Here is a 27,993-nt window from a genome sequence, read left to right on the forward strand (position 1 = left end):
ACGGTGCAGGGCAAACTCTGGCTGCCCTGATTAATGCTCCAATCCCTGGGCGATCAAGACCGATTTCCTGCTAATGAAACTTTGAGAAGCTTCATTAATCTGCACTGAACCGCTCAGGGCTGTTCCACTCTGCCTGGCTCCCCCTGTCCTCGACGCAATGGCTCAGGCCAGGACCACAGTTTGTTTGGAACAGGATGTCTTTATTTTCCCATGACAGTCCCATTCTGTCCTGCCCCCACCCCTGCCGCACAAGCCTCTGGGACTCCGCTTTCCCTGAGGAAAGGCCGCAAAGCCTGGATTGCTGCAGCAGTGAAGAAGCCACTGGCCAGCTTTTAACAGGGGCAGCCAGCCCACTGGAATGGCTAAGGCCGAGCACACGGTGGGTGCTACCTGCCTGGGTAGTGGTGGTGGGGACCGTGTGCAGACGCAGGGGCATCTGTCAGAGACAGCCCCAAGCCACGGAGACCCCTCACCCAGCAGGCATGGGACACTGGCATCTCCATCTGGGGAGCTCAGTGCCTCTGCAGACATGAATGGATTTACATTCCCAGCCCTCGGGGCATTATCCCCACCATAGAGGGGAAACTGAGGCACAGAGGGGTTCCCACAGCACATTAGCATTCGCACACCCAGTGCTCTGAGACCCTCAGGGGAGGGAGATGCTGCGTAGGAGTGCGAAGGGCTGATAAGCAGAGATACTAAGTGATTGTTCTTTGAATGAGTGTGTTGGGGTGTGTGTGTGGTATGAATGTATGTACAAGTGCAGTGTGCATATGAATACAGAGGTGCAGCGTGTGTGTGTGTGCGTGTGTATGTGTGTTCAGGCCGTGCCAGGAATGAGCATGCCTGACCGGATAGGGAATAGGGAGCTGCTGGCAGAATGGGCAGGACCAAACCCCTCCAGCTGTGGGGCAGGGCTGGACTTCCAGTGGCTCAGGCATCTGGCTCATGGGGAGCTTTGACCCTGCTAGTTTTGGTGGCCAACATGTCTGTCCCCAGGTTCATCTGGGTGGGGTGCAGGTTCAGCTGCAGGAGGGCAGACAGTGCTGCCTGTGGGAGGCCCCAGGGTGACTCAGTCTTTTCCTGTGTGTGTGTGTGTCAGCCCCAGTGTGTGTGTGAGAGAGCCCCAGTGAGTATGTTTCAGCCCCAGAGTGAGCCCATGTGTATCACTTTGTAAGAGGACAGTCAGTGTTGAATGTTGATCCAAGTGTGAATGTGATGGTCAGTTTGAAGTCAATGTGCTGTATGTACCATGGGGTGAGTCTGTGCTGTGGGTCACCTCCCGCCAGGCCCAGGCTGAGGTTGAGCATTAGGGCCTGCCCAGGGTAGGGGGAGCTAGGCTGCACATTGGGGCTTGCCCAGGGCAGGTCTGGAAAGCCCCCTAACGCTCCCCAAGGGAAGGGCTGGCAGACCCAGTGCTGTCTGGGGCAGAGCTCTAGGGACAATCCTGCCTGCCCATGGGCCTGTGGAGGGACTGGATGGGACACCATGAGATCTGAACCTGTGAGCTCAGAGAGGAGGGGAAGGGCAAGTGGCTGGGAGGAGCAGCACAAAATCTGTTGTCTACCAGTGCCCCAGCGGGAGTGGCAAGGCCAGGCTGGGCATCCACCAGGCCAAGCACCTCTGCCTGGCAGCTCCAGGCTAGACCACAGCAGAGGGGCAAGGCAGGGAGGAGACAGGGTGTGTGGTGCTGGCACTAGCAGGGAGCCCCGTGGCCTGCTGCTGTCAGTGGGATGGGAACCTCCGCCTGACCTCAGTGCCGCTGCCTGAATTCTTTATCAGCTGCAGCTTCTGCCTTAAATTAAACATGAGGCAAAGGCAGCATCTGAAGCCAGCCACCACTTAGCCACATCCATATGGGTGAGCGAGTGCTACCTGGGAGCAGGAGCCAGAACAGCACTGCCAGGCTCAGCCCTGGACAGCCCTCGAAGGGGCCATGGGAACAAATTTGCTGGGCAGCAGGGGAGATTGGGAACCTCCTGAGGGCAGCTCCACTCAATTCAGCCTACAGAGCTCAGCTTAGGCTCCAGCCTCTCTTAGTGTCCTGGATCCTCCTTGTGGGGTTCACGCCATCCACATGGTGAAGACCCCCCTCCCAGGGGATCCAAAGCAGGGCTGTCTCGGGACAGGGGATGTCATAGCAGCAGGATCCAGGGCTCCATTGTTTCCCCCTCTTGCAGAAGGGCAAGTGGGGGCAGTGCAGCATGGTGCTCTAATTTCTGCTCCCCGCTCTTTGGAGCGCCCCTGTAAAGGTTCCTGTACTCCAGGGTGACACACTTTGTTTTCTGTAGTGTTATATTTGAGCTCAGTAACCCGGTCAGCAGAGGTTGTTATCGGTACTGGACGCTGGGGGGCGCCACGCTCTCACACATTAAGCCGGTGCATTAGGCATGCCCCTGGGTGGGTGGGGGCTGGATTCTGTGCCAGGGCTGAGCTCCTGTTGGCGAGAAGTGCCTGAGGATGACACACGGTTGCAGCGCAGGTTCTAGCTAGCACCTGTGCAGAGTTAATTGATCTGGGGCGATCTGTGCAGAAGGGCAGCATCAGTGGCTGCTGCCTGAGAGCTGGCCGTGAAGCTGGTGAGATGGGCTGGTCAGAGCCTCTGGATTTCACTAGGTTTCATCACTGTCTTAGGGAAGCCCAGAGGTGCCATGTGATTTCCAGTCCCAGCACCCACGGGAGTCCCAGGGAACAACTGGAAAGACAAACATGAGCCACGTGTTACCCAGTGGGTGCCCAACTGCCCACAGAGCCCCTGGCATCCTCCATCCTCAGCAGGTTAGAGCAAGGGACTCGTGGGGAGGGAGTGTGACAGAAGGGAGTTGGGGGGACGGGACCAGGACTCCTGGGTTCAATTCCCAGCTCTCACTCGCTGCCTGACCTCCAACAAGTTTCTCAGCTCCATTTCCGCGCTGCACAGGCGGCTTAGGGCAGAGGCTGTGAGGGTTGGTTCACCGCAGCGCTGCGGATGTCCCGGGGGGCTAGCGGGGCGCCCCGTTACTAGATTGGGGCGGTTGGGGTGTCTGCCTATACACGGGAGATCGGCGGGTTCCGGGCGGTGCCAAGCAGCAGGAAGGAAGCGGAGGCGCAGAGGGACCCTGCGCGGGCTGGAAAAGCCCCTGCGGGGGCCTCCGTCTCCGCTCAGCCGCCTCCGGTGGGGCCGGGCCGGGGCTGCGGGGCGCCCCAGCCAGGGGCTGGTACCCAGGGGATATGTAACGGCGCTAGCTGCTCCCGGAGACCCCAGCTGGGCCGCTCCGGAGCCTGCGCTCCCAGGAGCCCGAACGCTGTGCCGGGGTCAGCCCGGTCGGAGCCCAGGAGAAGCTGTCCCGTGCGGGGACAGGGCACGGCCAGATCCCGAGAACAGGGGCCCCGGCGGCCTATGGAGAGGGGAGTGGGGAGGGCTGACTACGAGGAGAGGCACCTGCCTGCGCAGCCCTCCTCCGTTCCCAGCTGCCTGGGCACAGCCCCTCCCTCTCCCCTTCCCCCACCTGCCGGGGCGCAGCCCCCCACCCCCACAGTCCTCAGCCTCTTCCCAGCTGCCTGGACACAGCTCAGACCCCCTGCCGCCCCCTTCCAACTGCCTGGACACAGCCCAGACCCCCTGCTTCCCCCCGCCCCAGCTGCCTGGACACAGCCCAGACCCCCTGCTTCCCCCCGCCCCAGCTGCCTGGACACAGCCCAGACCCCCTGCTTCCCCCTCCCCCAGCTGCCTGGACACAGCCCAGACCCCCTACATCCCCCTCCAGCTGCCTGGACACAGCCCAGACCCCCTGCTTCCCCCCCCCCCCAGCTGCCTGGACACAGCCCAGACCCCCTGCTTCCCCCCCAGCTACCTGGACACAGCCCAGACCCCCTACACCCCCCTCCAGCTGCCTGGACACAGCCCAGACCCCCTGCTCCCCCCCCCCAGCTGCCTGGACACAGCCCAGACCCCCTGCTTCCCCCCCAGCTACCTGGACACAGCCCAGACCCCCTACGCCCCCCTTCAGCTGCCTGGGCGCAGCCCCCGCCCCAGTTCTCAACCTCCAGCTACCTGGACGCAGCCTAGACCCCCTGCATCGCCCCCCCCCAGCTGCCTGGGCACAGCGCAGCGCAGCGCAGCCCCCCTCCCTCCACGCTCCTGTTCACTCTCGGCCCGCCTTCGCCTAGTTTGGAAATGCAGCAGAGCGCTGCGCTCCCCCATTGGCTGCCCGGGGCTGTCAGTCGGGCGCCGCGCGGGGTCCGGCCATATGCTATAAAGGCGGCGAGGGCGCAGCAGGCTCCAGACCCGTGGAGCCGTGATCGCCGCGCAGCGTCCCCGCCAGGCCCGCCCTGCGCAGCGCTATGAGCCAGGTGAGGTTCTGGGCCGGGTGATGCGCGGAGCGGCTGCAGGGAGCCCGGCTAGGGGGAGCCCAGGGGACCCCTGCCCCCGATGGGCACCCGTGCTCAGCTCCCCGGGCTGGCTCCAGGGGTGCTGGAGTCTGGGGCTGGTGACACTTTCCCCCTGGCTGGCCGAGGGGTGGGTGAACCGCCTCCAAGGGGCTGCCCCCCCTTTGCCAGTGCCCCACTGGGGGTGACCTGACTCAGCTCTGGTTCCCTTGGCATCACCATCAGCGAGCCCCATGGCTCTGGCCCCACTCCTGGAGACAGGCTCCTCCCCAGCTGGTGTCTGTGCCCCTGTGCAGGGGCTGAGTGTGCCCCAGGGGGAATAGAGGTGGACACTGGGGAGTGGCTGGCCCCAGGTCTCCCCTGTCTGGTGAGATGTGGGTGACAGTGAAGCCCTGAGCAAAGGCTGCTAATCATAAGGCTGGATGTGGGGCACTCAGAAATGGGCTGGGCAGAGGGCAGCCCTTCTGAGACCCTGGGGTGCCCCTCCCCTCAGTGCTTGGGCTCTGTCCCCTGGTGAATGAGTCCCTGTGGGTGGCTGGGGGAATCCAGCACCCAGAGCCTGCTGTGCCCTGACTGCATGTGCCTGATGAGGCACTGCTGCACGTGGTGAGGATGCAGTGGGGAGGTGACCTCCCATCCCAGCTACACCCTCAGCTGGTAACACCCCTCCCCCACCCACCCACAGCTGCAAGTGTGATTAGTGGTATCCTGGTGACTGGGGTGCTTGGTCCAGGTGGAACCAGCCCTGGGCTCTGTGTGTGGGGCTCTGGTGCTCAGTGTGAAAGTCCTGCTGGTTCCAGGCTTGGCAACTCTTGAGGCAGCTCTGCTCCAGCTTAAGTCAAAGTTTAGCACCAGTCTGGAGCTGCTGGAGATGCCCTAGTACCCTAGCCTGGAGCCACCCCAGCTGGGCTCTCCCAGCTGCAGCTGAGCACTGCTGGGCTGACACTCATTGGGGGTAGAGGGGGAGTATGAGGCTGACATCACTCTGCAGGGCTCCCTTGAGGGTAGTAACTGCAGAGGCGGCCCCAGGCTGGCTGGCCTCCGCCTAGCGCCAGGAGAGGGTCAGGTAAAGGTGCATGCGATGGGAAGATACAGAGGGAGGGACCTTGGGAGAGAGCCCCATGCCCATGCCTGGGGATGCGAGAGCAGCCAGGCTGGGAGCATGTGGGCAGTGCTCAGGATCCAAGGGGGCTGGGGTTGGGATGACCATGCTGGGGGCGGGTAAGCTCATCCTGTCCAAGGGACAGAGGAGGCTTCTGTCTCCATGGCTCATACAGCCCTGGGCAGCAAATGCAGCCAGTTAGTGCCAGCAGTGTTGGGAGCTGTCATGACCCAGGAACAGCCAAGAGCCTGGCAAAGAGAACCCTGCAGTGACAGAGTCTCTGGGGCCCTGGATGGAAGCGGGTCTGGGTCTGTTTCTGGCTTTGTTCTCAGAGCTTCTCTCTGTGGAGATGTAAGAACATAAGAACGGCCAGACTGAGTCAGACCAAAGGTCCATCCAGCCTAGTATCCTGTCTACGGACAGTGACCAATGCCAGGTGTCCCAGAGGGGGTGAACCTAACAGGTAATGATCAAGTGATGTCTCTCCTGCCATCCATCCATACAACAAAACACAAATCGAGAGTTCCAGGCTATGCTGTGTCTCTAGAGAGACCGTCAGAGGAGGGGAGAGGGATGGATGGACGAGTGGACAGACACATGCTCCTAGAATGCGAGCCCCAGGGTTAGGCTTTCAGACCCAGCTCTGCCCATTGGCACGGGCCCCCCAGAATCTCCTTGCAGGCAAGAGTATTCAGGTCTCCTGCTTGTGTAGGGTCCTGCTGAAGTCAAGTGGCAGCTTTGAGCCTGTGGGGTGATGCAGAGGTGGAATGAAGTGTGGCTGCAGTGTGAAATCCCTTGGGCCCCCTAGCATGTGGGGCAGAGGGTGGCTGCTTTACTGATTCTCTGGTGCCAAAGCCTGCCTGACCCACTGCCCTGCCCGACCCCAATGTGCCAGGCTCTCCTACACCAGGTGACTGCTCCAGCCCCACTAGCAACTGCCCCTCAAGCGGTGGCAGACTGCTTCCTGGCTGTGTGCTAACCAAATCCCAGGTGCCTGTCGCTGCAGAGGAAGGAGCAGCACAACGATGCCTCCCAGAGGACGGAGCACTCCTGTCTCTGGCTACTGGCTGGAAACAAACAGAGGTGTCCCAAAATGCCTGGATCCCTCCAGGTTGGTACAGGGGCCTGTCCCTGTGATGTCATGCAGCAGGGAGGGGCTCAAGCAAGGATTGTTGTCAGGACACCTGGGTTCTCCATCCCTTGCGCTGTGTGAGCCCCCTTGCTGGGCTGCTGCTCCTCCTCTGCTGGGGGGTGGAGCACGGTGCCTCCCTGCAAGCTGAAACTTTGCCCCAGAAGCTCTGGGACCCCCCCCCCCGCCACACACTTCATGGCAGATGCTGTGGGTGGGCAGCAAGTTCACTCCCTTCCTCATGTCTCAGGGGTTTTCTTTCATGCATTGGCCACAGGGGGTTCCCAGCTGCCTGTACATGCGCCCTGCCTGTGAGCTGTGTGGTGTGGTGAGAGGGGCCCGGATGTCTGAGCTGCAGGAGAATCCCCATCAGCTGTTAGCAGTGTGGAGCTGGTGACCTGGGGGAGCAGGGCTGAGCATCTGAGAGGGCAGTGGTAACAAGTGCAGGAGCTGCCATTGCCCTAGGGGAGGCCCTGACAATGGGGGGTGGTGGAGGTGAGGGGTGTGTGTGTGGAGAGGGGGGTGAGGTCACTGGAGGGCCAGGTCTGGAGCAACTGCCTGTGTGTAGGTCTCCCAGTCAGAGCCCACCCTGATCAGAGCCCCCAGTCACATGACGTGTCTCCTGGCCACAGATGGGGTTTGGCCCTTCTCCAGCTCTGACCCCAGCTATTCCAGCTCCTCCCACTCCCTGCTACAGGGCAGACACCCCCTCCCCCACAGATGGGATGCTTCCCAGACTAACCCTAACCTGCTGATCCCTGGGCTGCTCAGAGTATGGTCCTGCAGCTTGATAGGTGAACCCTGCCGTACAGTGCGCCCCCAGCCCCGCTTGCTGTCTGGACCGCGGCTGTTCCCATCACCGCCACAGCCTGAAGAGAACAGGCAGGGCCTCCCTCCTTCTGTCTAGGACAGTGTGTGTCTGGGGGAGCTGCTACTCTGGGACGGGGCAAGGAGGAAGAATGTAAGAACATTCATACTGGGTCAGACCAGAGGTCCATCTAGCCCAGTATCCTGTCTTCCAACAGTGGCCAATGCCAGGTGCCCCAGAGAGAGTGAACAGAACAGGGAATCATCAAGTGATCCATCCCCTGTCATCCATTCCCAGGCTTCTGACAAACCGAGGCTAGGGACCCCATCCCTGCCTGTCCTGGCTAATAGCCATTGATGGACCTATCCTCTATGAATCTATCTAGTTCTTTTCTGAACCCTGTTTGAATACCATGTCCACCACAGCTCACCTGTTCTACCCCATTAACTTCTCTGCCATGGCTAAGCCAGCGGCCTTCATTGGAAGAGCCCATGGAGCTGTGAGTTAGGATTGAGGGGCACTGGCAGAGCTGGGGGTGGAGAGCCCCAGGTTAGGGGCTGTGGGTCAGGAGTGGGTAGCAGTGGCAGAGAAAGGGGTGTGGAGGGCAGGCATAGTGGGGCTGAGGGTTGGCATTACGGGGCAGCGGTGGGCCTTGCCCAGTGCCTCCTGTCCCCTTTGTGGCTCAGCTCGGCCACCTCCACAGGTGCCAAAGCTGCCGTAAGCTGGGAGAGACCCAGTGAGGGGAAGCACAGCGTGTGCCTGGGGCTCTGAGCGGCTCCCCATGGGACTGAGGTGCACTCCCTCAGAAGGGTCTCGTGCGCTGGCTGTGATTGGCTCATTCTTTCCCTGTGGTGGTGTCCCTGGCTGTGACGGGTTGGCTTCCCCTTCCCCGTGGACTCTCCAGGCTGGGCACACCTGTGGGCTTGCTCCCCTATTCCAAATGCGAGTGGGACAGAGGGAAGAGAAACCCTTGGAAGGGAGAATCTCCCAACTGTCCCAGCTATTTGAGGAAAGTCCTGAGCCAACTCCCTGGGGTGAAGCAGCCTGAGACACGGGGCCATCTGGATCCAGTGGTTCCAGCCCTGAGCGCTGCGGCTAGGGCCGGTCTCCCTCCTGCTGGCTGAGTTGCTGACGATGCAGCCCTGGTGCTGCCTGGGCCTCGGCTCGGTGTGGAAGATATGCCAGGAATGGCTCCAGTGGCAGCTCTGCCAGCTTGCATCAGGCTGAGTCCGGGGCAATGAGTATCTCTGCACTTGGAAGCTTGAGTGCTTCACTTCTGTGGGCATGAAGTGGCATGTGTCTGGGTGGATGGAATTGAAGCCGCCCCTTGTGTGTCATAGGCCCTGCACTGCTTGCTGCTACCAGAGATGCTCCCTTGGCACATGTGAGAGCTCCCTGTTGGGGCAGCAGGATGGGCACTCTGTCACCACAGCTGTGTGAAGCTCTGCCTGGCTCTGAGTGACCTTGTGACCATGCTGGGTGGCTGGGGCTGTGTTACAGCACTGGCAAGGGGACCTTTGGGCAGGATGCTACCTCCCGACAGCTCTGTCCATACTGCAGCACCATGGGCATGTGGCTGCCTCTGGGGTGGAGCAGCTGAGAGGTGCATAGCAATGGCCCAGCAGTGTGTTGGAAGGGGGAAGGGTGTTGTGCAGAGCCCCTGCTCATACCCCAGGCCCCAGGGATCCAGCTGACGTATGTGAGGGCAGGCAGGGCTCTCCAGGCTTCACAGGGTATGCGGGGGAGAGGGCTGCCCATACAGGCCCCAGTGAGGGGAGTGAAGGGGGCCCCTGGTGTTACTTGCTGGAGCCCATGTCCATGGCAACCAGCACGGACACAGTTCCTGTCACTCCCCGTGCTGGGCTCACAAAGGGTTCAAAGGCTCCCCCAGTGCTGCTGGCCACTGCTGCTCCTACGCCACCTTCCCCCACATTTGGGGGGGTGTCCTGCATGCTGATCAGTACTGGTCTCTCTTCAGGATCTTGTACAGACATTGTCCCCTGCTGGGAAAGGCTGGGACTGGTGTAGCCGGGAGCTCCCCCCACAGCCAGCGCTCCCACCCCACTCCCCGCAGACCCCCTGAACAGGGATGAAAAGCCCCTGGCACGCCTTTGCTCTTCCTGGCTAGCTGTGGTCAAGCCTGGTCTAGATCAGGAAGGGATGGAGGGTCTTCTACTGATTGGGGCAAGAGCTTGGGGCTCCTGAGGCCTATTTCTAGCTGTGGGCTGATGTTGGCTGGCATGTCTGTCCTCATTGCCTCCTGGCTGAGGGCTCAAAGCTGCTCCATGGTGTGCAGTCACCAGTCAGGGGCTGGTGCCGAAGGGGGTTTGTAGTGGGCCTGGGCAGGGAGTTGGACAAGCAGGGTAAGATGCTGCCTGTTGCAGGATGTGAGCCCCTGGCATGAGTCCCAGTAGCCTTGGCCCAGCCCTGCAGCACCCAGCATGGCGAGGGCAGAACAGGAGGGCATTGTGGGGTGCCCAAAGCCAGTGCCCCTCCTGTCTCTTGGGGCAGTGCCCCTTTTCCATGCTCTGCTGGGCACAAGGCACTTCTAGGCAGTGGCACTCTGTTGAAGCCGGTGGGTAGCGAGTTCTCCTTTGGCACAAGTGGCAGGGCCTGGGCTTTGGAGCAGGGGCCAGGGCCCTGATGGTGTGAGAGTGCCAGTGATGGGCAGCTGAAAAATCCTTTGGGGCTTCCTGTTCCCAGGTCCCCCCTCAGGGGGAGGCTGCCTGGCCGGACTCAGCTCTCCCCCAGCAGGCGCTGGCAGCGGATGGGAGGGGAGTTCTGCGGCGATGGTGAAAGGGCTCACACCAGGGAAATGCAGTCAGAGAGGGGATGGCTGCATGGTGAGGGGCAGCAGGGTGCTCTCCCCATGAGCTGGAGACAGAGCAGTTCCTCCAGTGTCCCATGACAAGGAACTTCCCCGGGAGGAGCCCTGGGCAGTGCCAGAATGAGGAGCCACAGGCCCCCCTCCATCCTTCCTCACAGAGCCACCCTTCCCTGACACTCTGCTCCTGCTTTGCCCAGCAGTCCCCCCTGGCCCCCTGTGGCCCTGCGCTCAGACTGGCGTGCGCTAAGTTAATCCCCATGGACAACTTAGGAAGAGCTCACGGCCTCATGAGAGCTTCTCCTTGGGAGGTTACAAGCACACATGCTTTGGGCTTGAGACCATTATGGGATGGATCATCAGGGGTTGCCTTTGCAACAAATGCAGAGCAAAGACCCAAATTCAGAGTTGAGCAAAAAGTTGGGGGTGCTGTGGGGAGCAGGGCAGGTGCTCTGGCTGTGTGGGGAGCTCATGGTTACTCCAGCCCCTTCCTCTTCCAGCAGGGGGTGCTGTAGAGGGTGGGGCAGGAGTACTGGCCATGGGGGGAGCTCCCAGCTACTCCAGGCCTGGCAGGGCTCACTGCGTGCCCAGTGTAGTGGGAGTGCTGGGAAGCACACAGCTGTCTTTAATCACCTAGAACAAATGGCTCCAGACAGTGGTTCTGTGACTGAGCCGAGTCTGAGATGGAAAATCCCAGGCAGGTAGCGCAGCACGTTCCCAGCACAGGGGAAGCCGGCTGTGCTGCACGTGGGGGGAGGAGGGGGGGCTGGCAGCCTCTAACTGCAGCAATCCGTCTTGCGGAAAAATACGTCCGAGCCTGGAGCCTTGGGGGCAGCGCTGAGAGGCTGATCCGGGCCAGGGGAGGTGAAACCCGGCTCAGCGAGTGACAGACTGGAGTGGGGCGGGGGTAGGGGGAAGCTAGAGGGATAATGAGGAGCCAGCCATGCGGTGCTGGGGAGGGCACGAGATGGTGCGGATCCTGGAGTGGGGAGCCGGGGGGGTTATCTGTCAGCAGCTGGCAGCCTGGTGCGCTCTGGCTTTTAGGGTAATTAGGAAGCCTGTCCTGGGAGGGGAGATTTTCTCATGCTGAGCGGTTTATTGGCTGAGCAGTGTGCAGCTTCCCTGGCCTGCAGGGAGCAGTGGGCATGGTGCCCAGGGGGAGGAGGCTGGCTCCCCTGCATCTCCAGGTCTGGGCTCTCTGCTGTGCTGGCCTCATCCCTTCTTCACCTCCCCTTCTCCTTGGGACTGTTTGTCTTGGATGCTGCATCCACCATGCCAAGGGGCTGGCAGTGCATGGGCCCTTTTCCCATATAAGGGCAGCTTTGATATCAGGGCCCTGGGGCCATGTCGGGGCAGGTTTCAGAGCCGAACAAAGCGTTGTTAGTCATTTGGCTCTTACATGTGCTCACAGCAGCTCAGGGCTCTGCCTCCATCAGGATTGGTCCCCTTTTTCTGGGGCAGCCCAGCCATGTAGCCAAGGAGGGCTCTTATGCCCAGGAGCAGCATCGCTGGTTCCTCTGCTCCCTCCTGCCCATGGCTAGGCTGCCCAGCTCAGCTGCCCTTCTCCAGGGCTGGCTCTGCCTCCGAGATCCTCTGTTATAGGCAGAGCTGTGGGCTACCGAGGCAAGTCCCTGGGAACTAGGCTGAGCACTGGGTCTGCTTGTGCCCATCTCACATGGTCATGGGGCGTGCCAAACCCACCTCCAAAGGGCCCCGGGCATGGGGAAAATTCTGCATCCATGCCGTGGGGGGCTGCAGGGACAGCAGGGCTCGTGTGCTGCAGATTTTGGGGCAGGGTAGTCAGCAGTCAGGAAGGGGATTTCACCAACGGGTAGCAATGCATGTGGTGCACAGTGCCATCTCTGAGAGGGCACTGGGATGGCTGGACCACTGGTCTGTGGCACCTCCGGCCAGCAGTGTCCTCCAATGAATACAGTGCCACACAGGCATGTGGGAGACCATGGGCTTCAGTGTGAACTGGGGCAGCGCCTTCCCCTCTGTCTCAGGTATGTCACAGGAGGGGAACGGCCCCGCATCTGTTTCGTCTGTTAGCCTCTGAGCTCTTCATCAAAGGGGCTGGCTCTTGCTGGGTGTTTGTGCAGGACCTGGTGCCTGAGAGGTCCCAGTCTTGGCAGGTGGGGTGTCTGTATGGTGCCATGGGGCACCAGTGCTAGGTCAGGGATGCGTCTGTGCTGCCATGGAGGACCCTAATCTTGGTTGGTGGGATGGGTGGGTCCTGATCTCAGTCAGTGGGATTTGTGCGGGGGGAGGGGCTGATCTCGGTCAGGGGGGTCTGTCTGGCACCAAGGGGGCCCTGGTCTCAGTCGAAGGTTCTGGTGATGCCACAGGGGGCCCTGATCTCAGCGTGATCTTGGGGGGGGGGGCATGGTCTGCATGTAGCACAGTAATACATCTGGATGGCCCCACACAAAGGCCCTGTGGTGCTCAGGCCCCTCTGGGGTGGGAGGTGCTCCAGTTAGCACTAACAGGGATGGTCCCTTAGCCCAGGCAGCTACGGAGCATGGCTGGGATCCCCACAGTTGCCCAGGCAGGGCTGTCGCTGCCAGTAGGGACACATCAGGGGCTGCCCTGCTCCAGGAGCCCCACACCGACCCCAGCCTGCAGGACCGGAGTGTCACATGTGCTGCAGCCCGGCCTGCTGCCTAGTTTCAGGGTGCAGCTATCCCTCGCACTGCGCCATGGGGCAGGCAACAGGGTCGGGCTGCAGGCAGTGCAGAGGCTGGTAGTTATCTCGGCAAGGGGCTGAGTGAGCAATGAGAGCCCGTCACAGGCAACAAAGAGCCAGTTTGCTGTGCGAGCCGCCAGCTTGTGCCCTGGGGAGTCACAATGGAGTGGAACCAGACTCCTCCCTGAGCACTTTCCGGGGAAGGGGGGAGGACATGCCCTGAAAACAAAGAAGAGCCACTTACTGCATTTTCCCATGAGCTGAGGCACCTGCCCCTCCCTGCCGGTGGCACTTGCAGGGTAGACTTCGGGGTCAATGAAGGTCATGTAGGGACCCTAGTGCCACTGTGGAGGGGGTGGAAGGGGGATGGGCAGGCTTCCAGGGGTGCCCGAGGCAGGTTTCAGCACCCTTAGAAAGCAGAGGGTTGCTGTGATGTCACCACCCCCAGGAGCGGGGCTGGGTGGAGGGGGGTGAACCGACGGACAGACCCGGACCCCCTGCCACGTGACCCTGTGCCCAAAGCCGCGGAAGCAGGTGGGAGCCGGGTGTCTAACAAGATCAAAGCCAATAGTGAGATTCCTAAGCAGATTAGAAATGGGCCTGGTGAGTGGAGCGGGGGAGGGGGAGCGGGGCGTGGCCCTGCACACAGTGCCCCAGCACTGGGCTACAGTCAGAGCAGTGGGGGAGAGGGTACCCCAGACTCACCCATAGCCCCAGGGTTCCCCTTGGGCAGGATGCCAGGGCTCCGGCTAATCTCCATCCTTGTTTCACCTTCCACTCCAGCCCTGATCCTGCGAGTGGTTTGGCCTCAGCCCGGGCAGGGCAGCCTTGTCAGCCACAAGGGAGGGGTCAGGGGGAGGGACAGATCCTGCCCCAGCCATTAGTGGGGAGATGAGCTGCAGCTCCACCACATCAGGAGCTTATACAGGGAGTGGTGCCCAGCCAGGAACCTCAGACAGCCTGCCCCTGGGGCATCTCCCTCCACTGCCCAGGGATGGCTCCCCCCATCCTGACCCTGCAGGCCATGCACCACCCACTCCGCTTCCTGCCCCAGGGCAGCTCCCCCAACCCTGACCCTGCAGGCTGCGCTCAGGGCTGTGTGCTGGCTCTGCCTCCACAGTGCTGCTGGCATTTGCACAGTGGGAGTTAACTTCATTTATCACCCCCGCCCCCCCAAGGAAGCAATAAACAACCAGCTGCTGTAGCTACGCAGCATCCTGCCAGATGGGAGGGAGGAGGCCCAGGCTGCAGCATCCGGGTCCTGAGGAGCGGGGCTGGGCCAAAGGGGGCAGCAACATCTCGTCCTGGGGAGCGAGGCTGGGCCAGGGGGGGGCTGCAGCATTCCATCCTGGGGAGCTGGGCTGGGCTGGGGTGGGGCTGCAGCATCCTGTCCTGGGGAGCGGGACTGGTCCGGGGGGGCTGCAGCATCAGTCCTGGGAGGAAGGCAGCAACCAGGCTGGTTCCCACAGAGCAGGCAGCTTGGGGCCCCAGCAGGAGGAGCCTGTGTGTGATGCAGGACAGGGCAGGAGCCCCCAGGGGAGGCCCTCAGCTCCAGGCTACTGCTGCCCCCTGCTCTTGGGCGTGGCTGTGGATCATGTCCCTGTGGATTTGGTCTCCTCTCTCTGACAGCCCCCTGGCAGTTCTGTCTGCTCACACCCCACCCATCTGTCCCTCTGCTCCAGTCACTCAGGATCCCAGGGCCCAGGTCCATGGTCCCATTTGGTGTCAGCGAGAGAGGGGCTGCCATATAGGCCCCCACCTAAGCCCCCGAGAGCAGCACCAGGGTGGGGCCACTGTGCTCCTGCCTCTGGTCTCAACCAAAGCCTCCTGTGGGGGTGGGGAGGGACCCCCCCACTGAGGTGCATGGGGCCATCCACTCCTTCTGGCTCTGTCACTGTTATGTACCCCTAGGGAAGCTGTGTTTGTGAATGGTAAATGAGAGGCAGGGTGGCTTTCAGCAGTGGGGCCACCCCCCACCCCAGAGCTTTCCACACAGAGTGGATGGAGGAATGTGGTGGGCGTATTATACCTGGACTTCAGCAACGCTGGTGACAGGGTCCCCCATGACATTCTCACCAGTAAGGTGGAGAAATGAGGGCTTGGCAGAACGACCATGAAGTGGATATGTAACTGGTTAAACGACCGCAAACAAAGCGCAGCCATAACTGGAATGGTGTCAGACTGGAGGGAGTCTCAAGTGGGGTTCCACGGGAATCTGTTCTGGGTGTGGTGTTTAACATCCGTATTAATGACCTGGTTGTATGAAGTCCGAGCACACTGATCAAAGATGGCAAGGGTGGCAAACACTTAGGAGGCTAGAGCTAAAATGCAGAGAATTGGAGATCTGAGCTATAGACACCAGAATGAAATTCAACAAAGACAAATGTAAGATGTTACGCTTAGGGAAGAAAAACCAAATGCACAAATACAGCCTGGAGGATACCTGGCTTGGCAGCAGCATGGCTGAGAAGGATCTGAGCATTGTGGTGGATCACAAACTCAATGTGAGTCAGCAATGTGATGCTGTTGCAAAAAAAGCAAATGCAGTTTTAGGTTGCATTAACAGGCACAGCGTGCAAGTCACAGGAAGTGATAGAATTGCTCTGTTCAGCGCTGGTTAGGCCTCAGCTGGAGTAGTGGGTCCAGTTTTGGTCACCAACGTAGAGAAACGGGAAAGGATCCTGAGGCAAGCAGCAAAGATGATCAGAGGGATGGAATGCAAACCATCTGAGCACAGGCTGAAGGAACTGGGTATGTTTAGTTTGGAAAAGAGGAGGTTAAGGGGGAATGTGATAGCTGTCTTCAAATACTTGAAAGGCTGCCATAAAAAAGATGGAGAAAAGTTGTTCTCCTGCCGTAGAGGGCAGGACAAGAGGCAATGGGTTCAAACTACAGCACAGCAGATTTAGTTGAAATCTCAGGAAAAACTTCCTAATGGTAAGAACAGTAGGTCAGTGGTTTTCAACCTTTTTTCATTTGTAGACCCTGAAAATATTTTGAATGGAGGTGTGGCCCCCCCCTTTAGAAATCACCAGCATAGTCCGTGGTCCCCCAGGGGTCTGCAGACTACAGGTTAAAAACCACTGGTCTAAACCACCCAAGACAGGTGGCTCCAGCCACCTTTTGAAAACCTCCAGTGAAGAAGTTTCCATGGCCTTCCCAGGCAGTCTGTTCCCTTGTCCTGGTGCAGTGGCTTTCAACCTCTGGCCTGCGGACTACGTCGGAGATGTCCAAAGGGGGCTGTACCTCCATTCCAAAACCCCTGGTTTATGTCATTGTGGGGCCTGAGGAGCCCAGCTGCAGCCCAGGGTCCCATCCCATTCCCACTTTCACAACTGGCCAGATCTGGGGAGGCCAGATCCCTTCTGGGCTGAGGCAGGTTGGTGGAAAACAGGGGGAAAGGATGACTGTGTTGTCTGCCCTGGGGATAGCAGAGCCCCCCACTCCAGTGCTGCAGGTAGAAGGGGTAATGGGTCAAGCCTTGCAGCCTCAACCCAGCCCCAGGTGGGTCCTTGCGATGTCTGGGCCTGTTCCCACCTGCTGCTGCCCTGGCTGGTCCACAGGGGTCTGGACTTCTCATCTCCTGCTGCCACCCAGGCTGGGTGATGGGTTGATTCTCCCTGGCTGGGGTTTGCGGTGGAAGCTGTCTCGCTGGGCACTGAGCTCTCACCCTGGTGGTTGGGATCCAGCTCCCCATATCCGCACAACATTCTGCTGTCAAGGGAGCCAGGAGCTGGGGCTCTGGGGACTGGTTACTTGGTGGGATCCAGATTTCTGGCTGTTGGCATTGACCAGGAGCCGCACTCTGCAGCACAGCACACGGGTAGAGGCAGAGAACTGCAGGTCACTGGGGAGTGCTGGGCCTCTTGCTAGCTAGACTGGGGCCCAGGATTCAGCAGAAGCTGGGGGAGGGGAAATGGCCCACTCGCCGTTAGCTTCACAGGGTGCAGCTTAGGCCCGGCTCTGGCCCCAGCAGTGCCATAACACTGTGGCTGACGGCATGGGGCATTGTGGGGAGGAGCACAGAAGGGCTGGGCTGGGGCCTAGAGCCCTGCTGGGACTGCTCCCTGCAGGCCAGGCGTGACACAGGCTGGGAGCCAGAGGACCACGGGCAGTCCTTAATTTTTAATGAAAGGGGCTGGGGCTCAAGCAATTGTTTTTATTTTTAACTTTCATACCTGACACAGCAAGCCCAGAGGTGCCGGGGCTCTGAACACCCGAGCCCAGAGGTGCCGGGGCTCTGAACACCCGAGCCCAGAGGCGCCGGCAAGCCCTGGCACTGAGCACAGGATCTGTCTGGGTCCAGCAGCGCAGCGGAAGATCCGCCAGTGCACAGCCTGGTGCAAGGCCTGGACAGCAGCTACTAAAATTAGACAGTTTTAAATCAGCAGGTCCAGATAGTTTGCGTCCAAGAGTTTTCAAAGAGCTGGCTGAGGAGCTCGCTGGACTGTTGATGTAACAGTGTTGATGTAATGGACTTTTCACTGGGTAACACTCAACATTTTGATTAAAATACCTGGATGGATATAAAAGTAACATGGCACATATTAAATGGATTAAAAACTGGCTAACTGGTAGGTCTCCAAATGTAACTGTCAGTGGGAGTTCTCATTGTGCAGAGGTGTTTCCAGTGGGGTCCTGCAGGGATCGGTTCTGGTCCTGCGCTATTTAACATCTGGAGTAAAACATAAAATCACCACTGATAAAATCTGCAGATGACACACACATTGTGGGTGTGGTAAATGATAAAGAGGGTGGGTCACTGATACAGGGTGATCTGGGTTGGTTTGTAAACTGTGCACAATCAGCGTTTTTAATATGGCTAAATGTGCGCATCTAGGAGAAGAAATGTAGGCCTACTTAGAGAATGGGGGGATGCGGGGAAGCAGGGACTCTGCACAAGATTTTGGAGGTCATGGTGGATAATCAGCTGAACACAAGCTCCGAGTATGACACTGGCCCAGAGAGTTAATCGATCCTGGGATTCACAACGGGAGTTTCGACAAGAGCAGAGGTTATTTTATCTCTGTATTTGGCTCTGGTGCGACCGCTGCTGGAATCCTGTGTCCAGGTTGGTGTCCCTGATGCCAGGAGGGTGTTGATAAGCTGGAGAGGGGTCAGCGAAGAGCCCCGACAATGATGAAAGGAATAGAAAACAGGCCTGATAGTGACAGTCACCGGAGTGTGATCTAGTTAGCTTCACAAAGAGAAGGTTCGGGGGTGAGTTTTCAGTCTGTAAGTACCTGAATGGGGAACAAACATTTGACAATGGCTCTTGAGTCTAGCCAAGGAAGGTCTAACACTGGAATGGCTGGCAGTTGAAGCTAGACCAGAGGCGGGCAAACTACGGCGGCCCGTGGGGCTGTCCTGCCCGGCTGGGGAGGCTAGCCCCCGGCCCCTCCCCCACTGTACCCCTCCCCCACAGCCTCAGCTTGTAGTGCTACCAGCTTAGCTGGCTCTGGCCAGGTGGCAAGGCTCGGGCAGGTTTACATGTGAACATGGTGCCCTGGCACAGGGCCCCCCACAAGAGGGGCCCCAGGGCTGGGCATTTGGGCAGCTCAGCACCGGTGCACCCCCTGCGGTGGGGAGGGGCTGCACTGCAGGGGCAGGGGAGCAGGCGGGAGGTGCGAGTGGCGGGACACGGGAACATGGCTGGACTCAGGAGGACACCGGGTGGCCACGCAGCCAGCTGGAGAGAAGCAGCGCTTTAAAAGGGAAATTGCTGCTTCTCTCTGGCTCCACCCACGTTCGCAGGGCCACATTCCGAAAGGGGCTGGGGGGAGGGTGGTGGGGTGGGGGTGTTCTAGGGGGAGGTTAGGGGCAGGGGTCCCGGGAGGATGATCAGGGGACAAGGAGCAGGGGGGTTGGATGGATCGGAGGTTCTGAGGGGAGGCAGTCGGGGGCCAGGCTGTTTGGGGAGGCACAGCCTTCCCTGCCTGGTCCTCCATATAGTTTCGCAACCTCAATGTGGCCCTCAGGCCAAAAGTTTGCCCATCCCCTGAGCTAGACCAATCCAGACTGGAAGGAACAGTAATTACCCCTGGAACAAGTGACTGCGGGTTGCAGTAGATTCTGTCACTGGCCAGTTTAAAATGGAGATGGATGTTTCTCTAACGGCTCTGCTCTGGGAATTAGGTGGGCGCAGGTCTCTATCCTGGGTTACCCAGGGCTCAGACTAGATGAGCACAGTGGTCCCTTCTGGAATGGGTGTGAGGTCTCTGCAGGTTTCTGGGGGTTGCTGTTGAGGTGTGTAGCGGGCAGAGCTGCCTCCCGGGCTGCGCCCCTAGGGTCCCAACTCCCTACCAGGAAGTAGTCGGGGCCCATATTTGCCACTCACCAGTAAAGAGGCGTGTGCTGGATAACAGCTTCACAGGGAGGTGACCGACTCTGTGCCCCCTACCAGCACAGCCAGGGAGCGTGCCTAGTTCGGATGAGCTCAGTGTGCCCTCTACCCGCACAGCCAGGGGTGCTCCTGGCTGGACCATCTCTCTGCTACCTGCCTGGCCTGGAGGAAGCTGCCTATTGGTCCTGCTATTTGAGCAGCTGCGTATGGGAAGCTGATGGGGCAGGTCCCAGTTTGCATCTCAGCTGCAGGATGGATGCACAGTTCATCCAGCTGCTGCGTGTGTGCAGATTATGCTGCTTGGCCAAGCCAGCTGGGTCCTCCAGGCACACTTGGGGTGAAGCCCTCCACAACCAGGACTGCTAGAAGATGATCACAGCAGAGGCAGGGAGCTCTCAGGCTCTGATTAGAAAACGCAGACACTGGGGTGGCCCCTACAGGCTCTGATCCACGGTCCCCTCTGCTGGCTGCATGATCCACTCCCCCCTCTCCAGCAGTTGTTACCCCGAGCCCCCTGGTATGTGCTGCTGGCAGGCAGCTGTGTGCAGGGCGGTTAGTGCCAGGGTGCTGGAGAGCCTGGCTGTGCACAGCGTGTGTAACAGCCCTTCTCTCCTCTTGCAGCTCAGCTCCAATGAGTCACCAGCCCCCAGCCAGGCTCCTGGCAGCGAGGAGAAAGGTGAGTGAAGAGGCCGCAGCGCTGTGGCTCACGGGGGGGGGGGGGGGGGGGGGGGGGGTGGGGGGGGGGGTGGGGGGGGGGTGGGGGGGGGGGGGTGGGCTGATGAGAGCTGCTGCTGTGCACAGGGCCGGGGGAGGTATATGAACAGCTTCCATCCAGTGCTAGTCACTATGAGCCGTCTCCCAGTGCTGAGTCCGTGTCGCTGGCATCATGGCTGGGCATCACCTCGATGGCTCTACGTCAGCGTGTCTGCGTCAGGGGTTGGACCAGAGCCCCTAGCTGGGGACGGAGCCGATTTCATTACAGGGGAGCAGCTGTTCGAGGTCAGGCCTTGGAAACAGGTCAGCGCTGCGGTCCCTTGGGCGCTGAGCAGAAGCTCACCGCCCTTGGGGGTGAGATGATGCCCCGTCCTTGTAAAGTGCAGGCCTTGGCAGGGCCTAGAAATTCGCCGGTAGGACTCTGCCCCGGCGCAGAGCCCCATAAGCGGATGTAACAATCTGGTGGCTTCCCCCTCGGCGGGCTCGGACAAACGCTTTCTCCAAGATGAAGGAAATTCCCAGAGTAACAACTTGGACCTGTCCAGTGCCATGTGGCAGTCGCCCTGCCCTCCTTCCCGTGCCGTGGTGTCCCGCAGCACAGCTTGGCTCTGCAGTGTTGCCACTGGATGCTACGTCCTTGTACCACGGCACGTGCTGCCAAACTGCACCGACCCCCACAGGCTTTCGGCTCCTCTGGCTATTCCATCCCTCAAGCTCTGCGCCCCAGTGTGGTGTTTCCAGAGGCAGGGCTCAGCAGCTCCAATACATCAGAAAGAGGGGAGCCCCTCCCCAAACACCCCAGGACGCCCTTCTGATTGGCCAGGGGCAAAGCTGGATTGACAGAGGCCACTAATTCCCAGCTAGCCTAGTGCTGCCGGGACTCCTGTTCCCTTAGGGGGGAGAGAGCTGCCTCTGGCTTCCCCAGCTCGTGTCCCAGGGGGCCAACGAGCAGCCCTCCACAGTGCGGCAGTGGGACAGGGATCAGCTGGTCTTACTGCTGTCTCATCTAAGCCAGTCAGGCCGCTGCCACCCATGGAGCTGGCTCCTCATATTCCCAGAGCAGACATAGCTGCAGTGACATGGGGTGGGCTTCATCGCCCAGCACAGAGCTCCCCTGGCAATGCGCCAGCGCTTGGGCATCAGCCCTGTCTGCAGCCCCCCAGTAGGCCTCCCCGAGGGCTTCCTGCAGAGGAGCTGCTGTCAGGCTGCCCATGGGAGTGCACGGCCTGTGGCTCTCCCACCCCACTGCCCTGTGCCAGGTCCCCAAGGCAGCCTGCGGGGAGGGGGAGGAGCTGCAATGATGCAGTTAGCTCTCCACAGGCAATGCCACAGGCTCCTGTCCTGGGCACTTGTCATGGTATGAACCCCCACTCTGAACCTTAGTGTCCAAAAGATGGGGTACCAGCATGAATTCCTCTAAGCTTAATTACTAGCTTAGATTTGATAGGGCTGCCACCAACCAGGACTTGCAGTGCCTGGTACACTCTGGTCCCCACAAAACCTTCCCAGGGGACCCCAAGACCCAGACCCCCTAGATCTTAACACAAGGAAAGTAAACCCTTTCCCCCACCGTTGCCTCGCCTAGGCTTCCCCTCCCTGGGTTACCCTGGAAGATCACTGTGATTCTAACTCCTTGAATCTTAAAACAGAGAGAAATCAGGCTTTTCTTCCCCCCTTCTCTCCTTCCTCCTACTAATTCCCTGGTGAGTGCAGACTCCCTCCCCTTGGGTCTTACACAAGATTGATTTTTGGCTATCAGGTTCTTAAAAAAGAAAAGCTTTTAATAAAAGAAAGAAAAAAGTAAAAGTTGTCTCTGTAAAATCAAGATGACAAATGTTACAAGGTCTTTCAGTTTATAGACACTAGAGAAAATCCTCCCCGCAGTACAAATACAAGTTCAGCAATAGAGATACAATCCTTCCAGCAATACATATTTGCAAAAAAGAAAACAAACAAAAAGACTAAACCGCCTTCCTAATTGGTACTTACTAAATTGAACAGAAGAGGCTGTTTCAGAAATTTGGAGATATTTGCTTACATGTATGGTCCCTCTCAGAACCCAGAGAGAACAAAAACCCACGAAACAGCCCAAAACAAAGGCTTCCCTCCACCTGAGATTTGCAAATATCTTATCTCCTGATTGGTTCTCTTGTCAGGTGTTCCAGGTTCACTGTTTGTTGAGCCTTTACAACTAAAAGAGACATTAACCCTTAACTATCTGTTTATGACAGCACCTGTCTAACCACACTGTCCCCCTTCCTTGCCAGCTCCTGCCCCAGACACGTGTCTAACTGCACCCCACCATCCCCTCCACTGGCTTCTGCCCTGGGCACCTGTCTTCTCCTACCTGCCCCAGGCACCCCTCCCCACGGGCTCCTGCCCCAGGCACCCACCTCCCCCTGCCCACCCCGCTGGCTTCTGCCCCAGGTGCCTGTCTAACCGCATTCCCCCCCATGCTGGTTCCTGCCCCAGGCCCCTGCCTAACTGTACCCCCTCGCAGGGTCCTTCCCTGGGCACCTGTCTCCCCTCAACTGCCCCACAGGCTCCTGCCCCAGGCACCCACCTGCCCTGCAGGGTCTGGCCCTGGGCACCTATCTAACTGTGCTCTTTCCCCTCCCCCCCCCCGCCACCCACTGGCTCTTGCTCTGGGCAGCTGCCTCTCCCCAACTGCCCCACAGCTTCCTGTCCCAGGCACTTGCCTAACCGAACACCCCGCCCCCCCAGTTTCCTGCCCCAGGCACCCGCCTCCTCCCGCAGGCAGGCTGGAGAGCAGCCAAGATCCTCAGGTCCTGGCCATGCTCGCCCCCTCCTTGCCCCCAGCCCTCTGCCCCATCACCTCCACTCCCAGCAATGTGCTTGTCTCCTCTGCCCTCTGCCCCACTCCTCTCCCCACCCCCATCCATCTGCCCCCTCTTTTCTCTATACCAGCAATGTGCCTGCTCCCTTCCACTCACTCCTCTCTGCCCTGTTCCCTACTCCCAGCCCTCTGCCCCACCCGCCTCTGTCTCCCCAGCAATCTGCCCACTTCCCTCAGGTAAATCCCCCCACCGGCCCATGGTGCTCTAGCCCCCGCTCACCTGTTCCCCAGAAGTGGGCAGGGAGAGGGCACACACAGAGGGGCTGCCCCCCACTAGCCCTCCCCTGGCGTCTGCACTGGTGGCATGAGGGCTCAGCAGAGAATGTGCCTGGCTGCCCGTGCCTAGCAGATCTGTCCATGGGGCGAAGGGGAAGAGACGTCCCCTCCCCCTAACTCCATGCATCTGCCACAGGAGCATTGGGTCCATTTGCTGTCCAGTGAGCACACTTTGCAGGGTGGCACCAGCGCAGCCTCCCCGCAAGCTGCACCCGGCTTGGACTGGAGGCAGGCACAGGAGGGTGGGAAGTGGGGTTTATGGCCCCAGGTCTTCCTTGGTTTTCTTTCACCCCGGGGAAGACCCCTGTCTCCTAGCTGCAGCCTCTGAGTGCTGGAGCTGCCTCGCCCCTGCTTTGCCTTGTTAAGTGCTCGGCAATAATGAGGGGAATGTGGAATGCCAGAGCCTGACACAGGCCCTCCGTGCTCCGCAGGGAAATCGCTAGGACTGAAGCTGGGGCTGTGGGGCCTGTAGCTGCCATGTTCTCACTCGCTCTCCTCTCTGTGCCAGCCTGTAGTGTACCTCCTGCACACACCATGGGGAGCTGCCCCCAGCGTCCCTCCAGCCAGCCTGCGTGCCCCACCAGCCCGGGCTGCTCGGCCCATGGCTCTGTCCTGGGTCCCCACTGGGCCTCCCACACACACCTTGGGGACCTGCCCCCAGCGGCCCTCCACCTGGCCTGCGTGCCCCACCATCCTGGGCTGCTGGGGCCATGGCTGTTTCCTGGGTCCCCACTGGGCCTCCCCCTACACATCCAGGAGCCTGGGAGGGGGACACTGCCCATGCCTTCTGGGCACAGGCAGCTGCTGGAGAAGGTTGGGTTTGGGGACTGGAGTGTCTCTCCTGGGGGACAATGAGAACAGCCACAGTGGGTCACACCGAGCTCCATCTAGCCTAGTAGCCTGTCTGTACCCGTGGCCAGCCAGAGCTTCAAGAGCTGTGGACAGACTAGGGTAGTGATTGAGAGATCCACCCTGTCTTCCCCTTCTGCCAGTCAGGGGTTTGGGTTGCCCCAGGCACAGGGCTGTGTCCCTGACTGTCTTGGCTTGTAGCCACTGATGGGCCTATCCTCCAGGAACGTAGCCAGTTCTTTTGGAAGTCCAGCTGTCACAGCATCCCCTGGCAATGAGTTCCACCGGTTAGTTGTGCGTTGTTCCTCGTTTGTATTAAACCTTGTGCCTGCTCATTGTGTGAGAGGTAAAATGACACATCCCTAGACACCAGTCATGATTTTATAGACTCTATCAGGTCCCCCTTAGTCGTGTCTTTACTGAGCTGAACAGTGCTAAGCTTTGTTGTCTCTCCTTGGCTGGACAGGGCTGCCCAGAGGATTCAGGGGGCCTGGGGCAAAGCAATTTTGGGGATCCCTTCCATTAAAAAAAAAGTTGCAAAACTATAGATTATATTCTCGTGGGGGCCCCTGGGGGGCCTAGGGCCTGGGGTAAATTGCGTCACTTACCCCCCCTCCCCCTCAGGGCGGTCCTGCTGGGCTGGAAGCCCTTCCAGACCCTTGATCACCTTTGCTGCCCTTCTCTGAACCTTTCCCAGTTGCACCATTTCCTTGTTGAGATGACTGGGACTGGACCAAGTGTGGGGACCCCTGGGATTGCTGCAGTGGCGTTCTGGTATTCTCAGTCCCTTTTCTGGAGACTGAGGTAATAGCTGCTGTTAGACTCACTGCTGCTGGGGAGAGAGGAAAGCCGAGCTCTGAGGACCTTTCCCAGCCCTGAAGAAGAGCTGGAGCTGGCAGCTTGTCTCTTTCACCAGTAGAAGTGGGTGTAAGAAAAGCTATCACCTGGCCCACGAAGCTGCGTTAACCTCCTGGGAGCAGCCTGGCGGCAGTAGGTCCGAACCTACCTTAGCCACGGGAGCGCCGCTGCATGGGGAGCGGATGTTTCCAGAGAACTGGGGGGACGCCGAGACCTCGTGCGGGGGTGGAAGTAGCTAATTTAGACCCCACCAGCGTATACGTCGACTTTCCCAATGTGTGTTACTTGGCACTCATCAGCATTAACTGAGAAGGATCAAGGACATGAATAGGGGAGGCAAAGCCCATGGGAGTGAAGTGGGGTGGGGGACTGCCTACTGCACCCAGAGTTTTGGGGGGTCCTGGGCAGTGGGGGGCTGGTCCTGTCGGGGGCTGGATGCTGGCAAGAATTGCAGGCCAGTGCCCTCTGCTGCTCTGAGCGGATTGGGCCCCTGTGGAGCCGCAGGGGTGACTGTCAGCTGCTTTTCCCTGCAGCCAAAGCCGAGAACGCCAAGAAGGTGGTGGAGGAGGAGGAGGAGGAGATAGACATCGACCTGAACGCGCCCGAGACTGAGAAGGCCGCGCTTGCCATCCAGGGCAAGTTCCGTCGCTTCCAGAAACGGAAAAAGGACCCCAGCCCCTGAGCAGCTCTGCCACCCCGTCCCCACAGTCCCCCATCCCCCCTCTGCCAGCACAGCCTGGCTCGCCCTATGTTTGCTCGCTCCTGCCTAGCCCAGCTTGGGCTGTTGGTATTTTGCACGTTCTATGTACCTGGTTTTGGGGGATGAGGGGCTCCCCAGTCCCAGCTGCACCCACATGCCGGGCTCCTGCCTGGGGAAGTGGGAGGGGGGCGTCCTCTTCTTATAGCCATGATGTTGGCCCGGCAGGCTCCTGGTGCCATCCTCACAAAGCCATGAAGGGGCCATGGGCCCCAGGCTGGACAGTGCCTCCTGGGGGCCTCAGGCTGGGGTGGGCAGCCCTGGGAGAGTCCTGGGCTGGAATTCAGAGCCACTCAGACGTAACTGCCCATTAGCCCTGGCCAAGCCAACTCATGGCATGAGGGGTCTGCTCTTGAGCATCCCCCATCCTGAGTGGACACCCCTGAGCCACCCCACCCTGTCCTAAGAGGGGGCTGCTCCTTAGCTCCCCCACACCTCCATCCTGAGCAGCTTCCCATCAACCCCGGCCCATGGGATCACCCACTCCCACCAGACCCTGACTGGCACAGCCAGCGGCCCAGGGCCAGATAGGAAGTGGGGGTGCAGAGCCAAGGAGAGCTTCAGAAAGGGGCCCAGAGCCATGCAGGGGGAGGGGAAGGGTCATAAAGCCAGATGGGGGGGATCAGAGCCAAGTAGACCCAGGACTATGAGGGGCAGACAGGGCTAGTGGGTGGGGGACAGGGCCTAGGGCAAGGCTAGGAGGGGGAAGGGCCCTAGGCTGGGGACGGGGGAGGGCTTCAGGGTGCCCCCAGTCCTGTGGGACCAGGCCAGAACTGCAGCTAAACAGGGCAGGCCCCACCAAATTTCCAGGCTCCCCCAGGGCCAGGCAGGGGAGGGAGTCTGGGGTCAGGATGGGGGAGAGGGACAAGGTCACCTTTCCCTTCAGGATTTTCTTAGATAACAGGGGCCGGAGGCAGCTGGTGACCACTCCCCTGGGCTGGTGTTGCCTGGGGCTGGGGACAGAGGTGACCGTGGGGTGGGGTGTGTGGGGAGGACGTCAGGGCCCTGCTGGGGAGCAGGAGCCAGGCTTTGATCTGCTCCGGCCAGGTGGGGAGCTCCTGCTCTGGGCCCCACATAATGGGCACATGGTGTGTCAGCACCGGCTCCCTGGAGACCCCTCTCCCACTAGGAACAAGGGGGACTCCACCCCCCCAACTGGGAACAATGGAGACCGTCCCCCATTGGGGGACAGTGGGGATCCCTTCTCATACAGAGAACAATGGGGACCTCCCCCCCATGGGCATAGTGGAGACCCCTGTCCCCCACTGAGAACAATGGGGACTCCTGTCCCCTCCCCCACTGGGAACAATGGAGCGCAGTGGGCCTGGCTGGGTGCCAAGGTGTGGGGAGGGGAAGGACACTGGGGCACTAGGGATTGGGGAGCAGGCATGAGCAGGGCACAGCTGTGAGCAGGCGGGGGTAGCAGAAGGCAGCTGGAGTGGGGGAGGGGGATCGGAGATGAGGGCTGGACAGAGAGAAAGGAACAAATGAGTCAGAGCTGGAGGGGGTGGCATTTCCCAGTGGGGCTAGCAGAGGGGAGCGCCAGGCACTGGGAGCCCAGGCAGTGCCCCCCCCCCAATTAAGAGAGGCACTGAGTCCCTCCCAGCTTAGGCAGGAACCCTGGGGGGGTCCCGCTCCCCCTTCCTGGGCCCCATCCGTGCAGAATCTCAGCCGCCTGTTCTCCTCCACCCATGCCCCTCTCAAGCCTTGGGCCGACACCATCCCACCGCTGTGCCCTCTGCTGCTGGCACAGCCCCTCCACCCCCCCCCCCCCCGCATCCAGCACTGTAAGCTAAGCGTTCCCCAGCATTGGATTCAACCCGCCTCCTCCCCAGCCCGCCGGGAGCTGCAGCCCGAGCACCAGGGACCGCAGTGCAGCTGTTTGCGATTGGAGGGGCCAGGCCACACCGTCCCCTGGCCGCAGCGCTGGAGGGGCGGGGGCACTCCTGCCTGGGGAGATGATGTGGCCCACAGGGCGGACACAGCTGCTGCGAGGACTGGCTCTTTTAGCATGTTTATGTAATAAAATGTCTGGAAACAGTGGGCAGCCAGGCGCGTGGTTCGTGTTGGTGCTGGGGCTGGCTCAGACAGGCTGGGCAGTGGCAGGGTGAGTCGCCCAGGCTGGCTGAATTGTCATGGCCACGGCCATGCTAGGACCTCAGCAAGGGGCCCAGTCGCTGCTCTGCTGGGCTCAGGCCATGTGAAGTAAAACCTGCAGGTGGACCTGGGCTCTGGATGGGACCCAGCCGATGCTCCTGCTCTGTCTGGAGTCCACCCCTTGCCATGGGGTGCAGAGCCCGAGTGCCACTCTGCCTGGGCACAGCTACCCTGCCAGCTTGAGTGCCCCAGCATGAGCCCAGCTGCAGAGCCAAGTGCTCACAGGTTCCACTGCTGGCTGGGTTTTATTGCAATGTAGACATCC

The 27,993-nt window shown here is 60.1% G+C and overlaps 1 protein-coding gene across 3 annotated transcripts; it reads left to right on the top strand.

Moving 5' to 3' along the window:
• The first annotated feature begins 2,672 nt into the window (after positions 1–2,672).
• Positions 2,673–27,612, top strand: PCP4L1 (Purkinje cell protein 4 like 1). 3 transcript variants are annotated; one of them, XM_030542150.1, is made up of 3 exons: positions 2,673–2,778; positions 19,882–19,936; positions 25,348–27,612. In XM_030542150.1, exons 1-3 carry the CDS (start codon positions 2,710–2,712, stop codon positions 25,494–25,496), a joined length of 273 nt encoding a protein of 90 aa, XP_030398010.1. In that variant the 5' UTR covers positions 2,673–2,709; the 3' UTR covers positions 25,497–27,612. The 3 variants fall into 3 exon arrangements, with proteins under 3 accessions (XP_030398010.1, XP_030398012.1, XP_030398011.1); XM_030542152.1 differs by lacking the exon at positions 2,673–2,778 and adding an exon at positions 4,245–4,332; XM_030542151.1 differs by lacking the exon at positions 2,673–2,778 and adding an exon at positions 5,935–6,581.
• Positions 27,613–27,993: the final 381 nt, after the last annotated feature.

Source organism: Gopherus evgoodei, chromosome 24 (genome assembly GCF_007399415.2).
Source record: "Gopherus evgoodei ecotype Sinaloan lineage chromosome 24, rGopEvg1_v1.p, whole genome shotgun sequence".
NCBI classification, from domain to species: domain Eukaryota; kingdom Metazoa; phylum Chordata; order Testudines; family Testudinidae; genus Gopherus; species Gopherus evgoodei.